Source organism: Sapajus apella, unplaced genomic scaffold, assembly GCF_009761245.1.
Source record: "Sapajus apella isolate SASKATOON/1434 unplaced genomic scaffold, GSC_monkey_1.0 scaffold106, whole genome shotgun sequence".
Lineage (NCBI taxonomy): Eukaryota > Metazoa > Chordata > Mammalia > Primates > Cebidae > Sapajus > Sapajus apella.
This window is the reverse complement of record NW_022437046.1, coordinates 1,658,465-1,669,630: the sequence shown is the minus strand read 5'-3', so window position 1 is coordinate 1,669,630 and position 11,166 is coordinate 1,658,465. Positions and strand designations below refer to the sequence as shown.

Below are 11,166 nucleotides of genomic sequence, written 5' to 3'. Positions count from 1 at the left end.
TCCAGGGTTTACGCAACTGGTAACAGGTATAGGGTCTCTTCAGGAGCCTGGAGGGAAGCTCAGACGGAAGTTTCCTGGTGCCCTTGCGCCCTCTAGTGACCATTCTTCTGTATGCAGAAGCAATTTCTATTTCAACCCCAACAGCTGGTGGGGGAGAGAAAGAGAGAGGAGATAGCCGGGAGAGAGGATAGAGGAGACAGTCTGTCTGTCTCTGGGGTTGGAAGTGGGTGAACAAAGGGGAGAGACAGGGCCCTGGCCAGGTCCCCTCTCAGGCCCTTCCTGTGACCCCCAGTCGGGCAGTAGAGGCCTGGGTTTCTGCTTAGGAGGCAGGAGGCCTGGATCGGGCCCAGCTAGCTGTGTGACTCTGATGAGGACCTGCTCCTCTGGGCCTGTTTCCCCATTAGGTGCCCTCCGTGGTCCTCCACAGCCTTCTGGCCCCTCCTGGTACTGACACCTGAGTTCAGGAGGCTTGCTGGGTAGGAGGAGAGCCCTGTCCGTGCCCCTGGGCCCCAGGGTACCAACCCCTACTCTCAGAGCCTGTGTGAACGTAGCCACTTAGCCAACATGAGGAGGAGGCCAGGCCCCGTGGTCAGGAGGAGGTTTGGCCCCTTGTAGTTCAAGGACCCAAAATCTGTCCTGTGCTAAGAGAATTGGAAGAAAATTATTTCCTGCAATTTGGAACTATTTTTTTACAGTAGAGTAGGGTAGAGTAAGCTGCCAAGCCTGGCTTTCTGTGTCTGGGGGTCTTTGGCAGTTGGAGTCATGGGCATCTGCAGTCCCCAGCTTTGTACTCACTCAACTCAGAGAGTGTACAAAGTCTTCAAAGCCCTGTGGTAGAAAAACTCACAGCAGATGGAGTCTCATGTGAGCCGGGTCCTGTGGTGATCAGGGTGGGGGCCAACATGGAGCCTGACTGGCCACCCTGCCCCTTCTCAGCCCCTTCCTGTGACCCCTAGGCTCCATGGCATGTGGAGGAACACTGCTCCTGCCCACCCCCTTGTGGGAGTCCCACCACGATGTCACATGACATGAGCTTCCTACCCCTGCTTGCAACTCCTCGTGATGGGGAACTCACTCCCTCAACCTTGGGGCCTTTCACACAGGTCATGTGGTAGCTGAGGCCTGTCATCTCCAGGCTCCCTAGTGGGGTGTGGGGGTGGATGGATGCATGTGCACGTGTGTACTCTCAGGGTCTTGAATCAGTGTGAGGCATGCCTGGGGCCGTCTGTGTGTGCACCCATAGAGATGGGTGCGGGTGGCAGTGCAGGCTGTCAGGGTAGTCGTGTGTCTGTGCATTTATACATTCAGGCAGGCTCTGAGAGTGTGTGAGACTAAGATGTAAAAGCGTGTAGAGATTTGTGCAGTTTCAGCGGTGACACGAAGTGGTGTGTATGTGAGTTTATGGGGACCTTTGTGTTCACATGTACTGCTGTGGTGGGGACCCCGACAGTGTGTGAGTACATGTGTGAGTGTGCGCATGCTGTTTGAGCAGTACATGGCATGTGTGTTATTTGTGCACTGTCAGGCTTGAGCCAGTGTGTGCATATGTGTGTACATATGCTGCCACGAGAGTGAGCCTATTAGGATGTCAGCTCCACTGGGGCCAGGATCCTGGTCGATTTTGTTTGCTGCTGAATTTCAAACATCTAGAATAATGCCGCGTGCCTCCTGGGCCCTCGGGAAGTATATTGTGGGGTGAGTAGATGAATGCCAGTGTGAGCTTGTGTACTGGCAGGTGCTGAGCTTGGGGTGCATGTGAGTAAATACGCATGTGACTCAACACCCAGTGGGCGCCCTCAGCACAGCTGGGCCATAGGGCCCTGAGCTCACTGCCCCAGCTCCCCTTCCCCCATCCTGCTACCCAACCTATGTCATCCCAGATGTTTTAGGAAGGGGGAGGTTTTCAGAGGAGACAGGTGGGGAGAACGGGGCTGGGATAGAATTCTAGGCCACAGACCAAGGTTTAGGCAAATCAGAAAACAAGCAAGGATGGAGTTCCCTCCTCCCTGCCCTAGCATGGCCCAGGACTCTCAGAACCAGCCTCATCATTCTGCCTGGCCTGGGGGGACTCCACACCACCCCCAGAGTCTGTACCCCCTGCCGTTATTATCATCATCATTATTAATAGAGACAGGGTCTCTCTCTGTTGCCCAGGCTGGAGTGCAGTGGTGCCATCATAGCTCATTGTAGCCTCGAACTCCTGGGCTCAAGCGATCCTCCCACCTAAGTCTCCTGAGTAGCTGAGGCTACAAGTGTGCGGTATCACACCTGGCTAATTTTTAAATTTTTTGTAAAGACGAGGTCTCGCTTTGTTGCCCATGCTGGTCTTAAATTCCTGGGCTCAAGCAATTGTCCTGCCTCAACCTCCCCAAGCACTGGGATTATAGGTGTGAGCCATCGCACTTGGCCCCATACCATTAATTTAAACTCGTGCTGGGGAGCTTGCTGAGGAGTCCAGAGATTCTGAGAAACTTGCCCAGAGTCGCCCAGCCCGGCAGAGGGGAAGCTGGTGTCTAGACCCTGCCTCCTGGCTTCAGGTCAGGTTTACTCAGCCCTGAGTGTCACAGACATGAGCCCTGTGAACTGGCTTCCCTGAAGGTGGCAGAGGGGTCATTTCTGATGTGAAGTTCCAAGGTCACGCTGCAGATCCCCTCCCAGCTTGCTCTGGCCTTTGGTGTCCCTCTCTAATGCCTAGATGCTTGGAGGCACCTCAGGAAGAGGGAGTGTATGCCCAGAAGGCAGCTACCCAGCTGGAGACATGCCGCCAGGTTTCCCTCCTGTGCCCTTGACTGCCCTACAGCCCAGCCAATCCCTGGTCTTCCTGGAGGCTGATCACTTGTTGCCAGGGCAGAACTTTTGCCCTTCAAAGAGCCTCTTTCCCAGCCTCTCTGGGCCTCCTTATGCGGGTGGGGTAGGGGAGAGGCCACCGCCAGGGCTTCTCAGTCAGGACTTCCTGGGCGTCCACCCTGTTAGGCCTTGCAAGAGCAGTGGACACTGTTGGTTGTCCCATCCCAGTTTGGGAGGGGGTGCAGCCTGGGGGCGGGGAGGAAGTATCTGCCCCAGGGGATTCTGGGTGACTTTTCTCTTTCTCAGTGTTCAGGAAGTGTGTATGTTGGCCACGGCTACAGGGGGTGGGGGAGGCAGAAAGCAGGAAGCCTCCGGGAGACGAGAGCTAGGTGCAGACATACACACACACACACACACACACACACACACACACACGCTCTCTCTCTCTCTCTCTCTGTCCTCTTCCCTCCTGGACAGATCCACAGTTGTACACAGAAACACACACACACACACACACACACACACACACACACCCCACATACGCGTAGAGAAGTGATTCACAAACACTTAAAGACGTAAATCATAGGTGCAAAGCCATACCTGGATCCAAAAACCGCTAAGAGAACGTAGCCTCAGACCCACCCAGGGGCCAGGGGCCAGGGGCCAGGGACCAGGGGCCAGGCTTGCAGGTACACGACATTCTTGGGCGTACACACCCGTCTGGCCAGAACCGTGGGAGTCCTCAGCCCCAAGACCCGGCAGGCATCTGAGGGTGAGTGAGGGGCCATCGAGGGGCTGCCGTCGCTATTGTTGCTGTTGGCAGGTAGGAGGGAGGCCCTGGGAGGGCTGGAGCCCCTGTCTGTCACCTCTGGCCTGGTGTTCTGTGCTGCTCTCCTCCGCCTTCTCTTTTTTTCTCGTAGGGCTTTATCTTTCACTTTCTCCACTTCTTCTCTTTTTTCCTTGCCTTTTCCTTTTCTCCCTGTCTCTCATCCCTCCCTCTCCCCTGGGCTTTCTAGATCTCCGCCTCCCCATACACCTCTCCTGGGTCTACCAGGAGCCCACAGTGCCTGTTTTCTGGGTCTTTCTCAGATTCTGTCCCACAGAATGCTCCTCTATGGGGTTCTGCCCCTTGGGGGCCTGGTGCTAATCTCCTCACTTCTCTGCTGGTAGCTCCCGGCACCCCTCTGGGGATTCCCTCGGGGAGGCTTAGTTTGGCTTATCTCACTGTCAAGTTCAAGGGTGCTGTGATTCTGAACCTTCCACCTCAGACCTCCCTACCCCGGGTGATGGGGAGATGGTGTGCTTCTTACCTCTCCCCCCCCAGGACTGGTGCTGTGGTGGGTGCTTATGGAGTGTAGGGGGTGGTCTCCCATCCCCTCAGTTACTGTGGATCCCTGATGAACTCAACAATCCTGTGCTCGGGTTACTGGGGACATAGGCCTCTACCACGTCCTGTCCACACACCCTGTGCTCTCCAGCCCTGTCCTTTGCCCTCGGCTCATCTCTTCCATAGGGCCAGAAGATACCTGCACTTGCTCTTTCTGCCTGGCTGGCCTGGACCCAGGAGGGGCTCAGTGAGCTCCCTGAGGACTGAACTTCCTCCTACTTCTTCCCTCAGGAGCCAGCCCAGGGCCACGCCTGGGACATGCTTAGAGCTGCTATGGGAAAGGAGACCTCTGCCACCTCCTGCCCAGACAGGGCTGGCCTGTGGGAAGCTGAGTGTAGGTCTGGTGGTGGAAGGCCAAACAGGTTGTGTGGGCTTAGAGGAGGGAGCAGTTTGATGGACTTCCTGGAGGAAGAGGCCTGTCCTGAGCACAATGGAATTAATAATTCCAGGTCATTACATGAAAAAAAAGCCTCCAGCAGAATGCTTGGCATATAGTGAGTGCTTAGCAAGTGGTAGCTGTTGTCCCAGGGAGAGGTGCTGAGAGCTGGGTGAAGACGTGGTTGTCAGGATGGGCTCCAGGTGAACTGGACACTGCTGTATGGAGAAGCTGGGGAGCTGCTGACCTTCTCCAACGATGAGGATGCGAGTAGGGTGCTGGTCATTCAGCACACACTTGCTGAAGCCCCCTCTCTGCTGGGCGCTGCTGGCAGCATGGAGAGGACTGGCCCTAGGGACTCTCAGTTTGTGCAGAAGTTGAGAGGCAGACCATGGACATCCCATTCTAGCAAGTGAGACCCTAGGAAGGGCTGTCTATGCTGGGCCATGGCCAAAGTGAGCAGAACAGAACCAGGAGAGTGCTGGAGGGGATGACCTTTGGGTCTCATGATGGAGGAGGAAGGGAAGAAGCCACAGAGGAAGCAGGAGGCATAGGACTGAGGCCTGGGGTCCTGAGCAGTCTAGGGCATGATTGAGGAAGTGGGCAGCTGGGAGAGTTTACCCCTGTGGAAAGGGGACATCAGGGTGGGACACAGATGTCACCAGATCATTGGACCTGCAGCCTTGCTGGTGAGAGTCCAGGGGCTGGGATTGGGCCAGGTCTCTCCAACACCTGTGTGACATCTTGTGGGGAGGTGGTGACTCTAGGAAGGGGTTGGGTCTGGGTTCTTAGTCCTCTGAGGCAGTTCATTGAAGCAAACGTTGACCCATATGACCATATTGAGTGATCGGAAGTGTGGAGGCTCAGGGAGCCCCAGGGAGGCCCCAGATTAGCCTGAGATATGAGGGGAGGCTTGCGATAGTGGGAGGATGGACGTATGATTTGGGCTTTTGTAGGAGGAGTAAGAGTTGGCTGGGCAGGGAAGAGTGTTCCGCGTGGAAGGAACAGGGTGTGCAGAGGCCTGTAAGTATGCATTGATAGACTGCAGCTCAGTCAGCGAGGGCTGGAGTGTAAGTAGGGGGTGAGTTCAGTGTTATCCTGAGATATGCAGACTGCCCCACTGTGTGGCCTTCCTGCCCTCAAAGTGAGACCTGGTTCTTTTGGCCAGAGATTGGTGTAGACAGAAAGATAGGATGGGGCAGGGGTGAAGAAGGAGGTGGCATGAGAGGCTGCTGAGGCTGTGAAGCTGGTTCCTGGCTCAGCCTGTAGGGCCTGGGTCTCCTTCAAGGTGAAGAGGCTGTGCTGATGCCATGTGCAAGTATCCCTCCTTTACTGAATTAGCAGTGAGCCTGGAGACAGATCAGTGAGGAAACTGAGGCTCAGAGAGGAAGGGATCTGCTCAAGGTCCCAAACCAATGAGTGTTTGAGCTTGGCTCAAGCCCAGGTCTGCCTGGCTCCAAAGCCCTCTTTCTAGTTAACTGAGTGATCACACATCTCATCTTACCTGGGACAGGCCCTGTTTGTGCCTGCTGCCCTGATGCAGTTATTACTAGTGCTTCTTTTAACTCTTAGAGGTGTTTCTGGTTATTTTTTATTTTTTATTTTTTGAGCTGGAATCTTGCTCTGTCTCCCAAGCTGGAGTGCACTGGCGTAATCTCTGCTCACTGCAACCCCCGCCTCCTAGGTATAAGCAATTCACTGCCTCAGCCTCCTGAGTAGCTGGGATTACAGGCACCTGCCGCCACGCCCAGCTAATTTTTGTATGTTTAGTAGAGATGGGGTTTCACCATCTTGGCCAGGCACATCTTGAACTCCTGACCTCTTGATCCACTCGCCTTGGCCTCCCAAAGTGCTGGGATTACAGGCTTGAGCCACTGTGCCTGGCTGTGTTTCTGGTTTATACGATTAATTATGTGGTCATCCTCCTCTGACCCATTCTGGCTTGAGACCCTCCCATGTCCCATAACCCCCAGCATGAGGTCTGCTGTGTATATTTTTTCTGATTCTATAAAACAGATTTAGGCTGAACCAGCCCCTTAGCTGCCTGGTGTGCCTAGCCTCTGGGGAATAGTGGGTGAGAAGGTGGGTTCACATGCCCCTTTGGGAGAGGAGAAAAGGCTAAAGGAGCAGGGAGCCAGGGGTGCGGTTGAGTGGGGAGAAGCTCTGTGGAAGAATCTTGGAGGTCGCCTAGAGGAGGAGGCCCGCTGAGCTGCATTTTGATGTGGAGGTGGGCTTCTGTGGGCTATGGGAGGGAGAGGGGAGAGAAGGAGGAAACAGAGTGAAGGCTTGGAGGTATTGCCATTGAGGACGGGTCCCAGTGGGTGAGAAGTCAGTGAGTGACATCCCAGCTGGGCCTCAGCTGGACCTCGGGTTTGGAGCAGGGCCTTACTCTTAGTGTTGCAAGCAGTGAGAGGCTGGGACTCCAGTTATGGCGGGGACATTCCTTGGGCCCTATTCTTGGTAGGGGGTCACTGCCCCTTCCCTGGGGTTTTCCCATATGTTGTGCCTTCCTGAAAGCACTTCTCCTTTCCTGGGCTCCGTCCTGACTCAGCAGTGCCCTGATATCCTGTGGTAAGAAGGCAAGCAGGGAGCAGCCAGGAGGCTTCCTGGAGGAGGTGGCTAGAATTTGCAAGAGGCTTCTGAGAGGCCCCTTTATACCACCTTCGTGAGACATGGTGCCTTCCCTGTGGAAGCTCTGCTGGGAAAGGACCCTTTGCATCAGTTTCCCTCTCCCTTCCTGCTGTGGTAAGGGCAGTGATGTGTTCCCTCTCAGATGGGTCCTGAGTCCTGGTGGCCCATGGGAGGAGGCTGGCCTCAGAGAACCCCTGGGACTCTGGCATGGCCTCGTTTGCTCGGCTGTGGTGCTGGGCTGCCAGGGCTCAATCCCCGCTGTGGCACCAAGGACAAATAACCTAGCATTTATTTGCCTCGGTTTCCTCCTCTGTAAAGTGGTATCATGATGAGCCTTACCTTACAGAGCACCTGTAATGAGTAGATAAATGAGGAGTCCATGTCAAGTGCTTAGAAAATGGCTGGGAACACACATGTGGACACATGCGCACACATAGTTAATGAATCCAGGTATCTGTAAGTCCCTGCTGAGTACTGGAGATACACCAGTGAGGAAGGAGGGTGTGAAGTTTGCCTCAGGGAACCTGCTTGCTGCCCAAGATAGGCAGACCCCTCGCAGCGGATCAGGACAGTGGTGGGAGATTCACTGTGGCGCCAGAGGAGGGGCCAATGCTGCCGGACCCCAAGGATGAGGATGAGCAGGTGGGCAGTTTTTCTCTATGGTACCACTTTCCCCTCAGCTCTGGCCCTCAGACCTGGGGGAGCTTTGGGAGCCCAGCCCCTTCAAATCTGTTTGGCATTGGAGGGATGGCGCCTGTCCCCACCTCCCTGGACTGAGGTCTGACTGGCTGTGGCCTGACAACTTAGAATTCTGTTCTCTGCTGATCCCAGGCCTGGCCTCCACGCCCCTTCCTCTTGGGCTCTGGGAGGCAGCAGTGATGGATTAATTTACTCATCAAGAAGTCTCTAAGGGAATCGCAGGTGGCCCGCTAGGGCCAGCACCCCAGATCATGCTTTTGGGCCTTCGGGCACTACCTCGGTTGCTTGGTCATTGTTTACCCCTTCCGTTGCCTTCTCTTCCTCCTGCTGCCTACCTGCTCACCTGTCCACCCACCTGGCCCACATACTCTTGCTACTGACTGGGCTTTGGGGGGACCAAGTCAAGTGCTGCCCCTGCCCCAAAGGGACTCAGGTCATGTGGGAGAGATAGCCTGGTACAGTGCCTACCAGGAGGTCTTCATAGGTGCAGCTATGAAAGTACATTCCGACTCAAGACTCCCATGGGCCCCCCCTTGGCCTCAGATTCCCAGAGAGGCCCATCAGGTAGGGAGCAGCTTGCCACCAGGGCAGTGACAGGCCTTCGTCTGCCGAGGGGTCCTTGAAGTAATCCGAGCCACAGCCCATGCAGCTGTCCAGGGGCCGTTCTCTGTGGCCCTCCAAGTGACAGCTCAGGAGTGAAGGACTGGGTCTCACAGCAGATAGTGACTCACAGGGAGCCAGCCGGCTTTGAAAGCTCTTGCCTAAGGGGCCAGTAGTCTTTTAACATCCCCACAGGCGTGGCTTCAAGTCCCTGCATGGGATGTGCCCAGTTTGCAGAACGCCATACTGTGCAAAGCTCAAAGCTCTGGTTTCTCTACCAGGTATAGAATCTGCTTATAGCTTCTCTCTGTCCAGACACTGTTCCTGTGCGGGCCGCGCTGCCAGAGGCAGTGGTTGCCTGGTAACGTGGCTGACATGCTATCGTTTGCAGGTTTCCAGGGGAACAGAGTTGGAAACCTAGCTGAAGGTCAGCTCTTCACACAGAAGAGGAAAGGGTTTGCGTAACTTTTATCTACACTTGGAGAAGAGGCAAGTGCAGTAGAAGGCGACGTAGAAGAAGCCAAGTGTCCTAAGAAGCTCATAAACTTTGGAGTCAGGGTTTGGATCTTGGCACAAAGGAGATACTTTGAAAAATGTCATTTAGAATAATTTGTATGAAGCTCTTAATGGAGAGCAGCATAAAGGAGGGGTCAGGGAAGACTTTCAGAGAAGGGCAGTGTGGTTTTAGAGTTAAAGGGTTGCTTCCCACCTCCCAGGGTGGGTGGGAAGAATCAGGGGAGGTGGGAAGATTGCTTGATGCCAGGAGTTTAAAACCAGCCTGGACAATATAATGAGAACCAGTCTGTACAAAAAATTTAAAAATCATCCAGGCGTGATGGTGCATACCTTGAGACCCACCTATTGGGGAGGCTGAAATCAGAGGATCACTTGAGCTCAGGAGTTTGAGGCTGTGATCACGCCACTGCACTCCAGCCTGCCACAGAGTGAGACCCAGATTCTTAAGAAAAAATGGTTTAAAAAATGAGTGGATGTTCCCAGGCAGAGAACAGGGAGGAGGGTGTTACTGGTGGAGGCCACCGCAGGAGTAAAAACCTGGAATCATGACCACGCCCAGGCAGACCCTGTCACTGCCTCCCAGCCCCTCCTTGCTTTCATGGTAGCCGCACACTGTCAGCCATTGCCAGGAACATTAAGGCAACAGACAAGGCCAAAAATAACCCAGGGAAAAGTTGCCCATCCACCCTGATTCTCCTCCTTGGCCCCTGCGGGACACCAGCAGAGACGGCTGGTGGGGCCAGGCCTCCAGGGCTCAGGCACCTTGCTCCAGCGTGTGGTGCCTGCGCATCCTCGTGTGCTGGCACGTGACACTTCCTGTCTTGGTTAATCCTCCTAGCACTCTGCCAGGTCAGTGATAGAGCCCCCATTTTACAGAAGAGGAAACTGAGGCTCAGAGGGGCTAGGTGCTCACCCCAGGACACACAAGAACCAAGAAACTAAGGCAGGATTTGAATTCATGTCCTTGATGCCAAAGCCCTTCAGAAGACAGACTGTCAGGAGCAGTGTGATCTGTGCTGAGACAGAGGGGGACGCTGTATACCTGTGAGAGCCCAGGAGACCCTGAACCTGGCCTTGGAGAATCTGGGGAGGGTTCCTTGGGGAGTGGTAGCAGAGGTGAGGAGCTGGTATTGTGGGAGATGGATCTGGTGGGAGGAGGTGAGTTTGAAGAGTCTGAGGGCATCAGGAGGTAGTGAATATCCAAATCTGGGCAAGAGCAAGATGATCCTGAGTCAGAGACCCACAGTTCGGGGCCTTAGGAATTGGTTTCTGAGGCTCTGGTCTGTGCCTCAGGACTTGCAGCCCATTCAGCCCTGACCCTTCTCTTTGCCATCAATGTCTTCTTATCCTTAAAAGCTCAGGTCAAGTATCATCTCCTCCAGGAAGCCTTCCCTTACTCCCCATTCTGGTCTTTATCCCTCCTTCAATGTGGAGACCCAGTGGGTGTATGTGACTAAAAGCTAGAGCATTGAGGATGGGTGACCACCTCACTCAGGTCAAAGAGGGTACCTGCTTCTTTCAGGCTTTGGGGAACCGGGAAGGATTTTGCCTCACCTCATTTGGGAGATGAGGTGAGGAGGGCGCTGTGCAGGAGGGCTCCTGTCTGTGTGAGTTTGTATAGTGCCTGAGTTCGGCTGCAGTTCAGGTGAGCTGGGGCTCAGTAGGTTTCAGTCTCGGCTCTGTTGCTTAGTGATGCCCAACTTTTGTTCTGTTCCCAGCCTGCCTTCTTCCAAGGAAGAGGAGTCATTGCTGCCATCATTGTCATCCCCTCCCCAGCCAGAGCCTAAGGAGCCCCTGTCCCCCCTCCCCCAGGCGCCTCCCCACTCCCCGTCTCCACCTCCCTGTCCCCCGGAGATACCTCCGAAGCCGGTACGCCTGTTCCCGGAGTTTGGTGAGTGCTACAGCCAGGGGATGTGGGTCTAGGGAGGGCCGGGGATCTCTTGGATCAGGCCCCTGGAGGGCATGCAAGGATCACACTCCTTTCTGTGCAGCCCTGCCACCAGCCCCCTGCGTGGCCATGGGCAGGCCACAGCTCCCTGAGCGCCATTCTCTTCATCCTCACGATGGAGACAGCACCCACCTGTCCCACCTCCTGACTGTTAAGTGTGGGGCCATGGCTGGCTTTGTCCATGGTCTGATTTCCATGGTGTTGGGTGGTTTGCTTTTCCTG

At 55.0% G+C, this 11,166-nt stretch overlaps 1 protein-coding gene across 12 annotated transcripts in view; it reads left to right on the top strand.

Annotated features, from left to right (window-relative positions):
* ARAP1 (ArfGAP with RhoGAP domain, ankyrin repeat and PH domain 1) overlaps positions 1-11,166 on the top strand; it is a 66,198-nt gene that overhangs the window by 26,627 nt on the left and 28,405 nt on the right. For 8 of the 12 annotated variants that reach the window (XM_032258841.1, XM_032258840.1, XM_032258839.1 and 5 more), the window contains one exon: positions 10,715-10,887. In XM_032258841.1, coding sequence (XP_032114732.1) covers positions 10,715-10,887 — 173 coding nt within the window. Of the gene's footprint in view, positions 1-3,081; positions 3,611-10,714; positions 10,888-11,166 lie in introns of those variants that run through there. The other 4 variants (XM_032258845.1, XM_032258844.1, XM_032258843.1 and 1 more) reach the window with 3 other exon arrangements.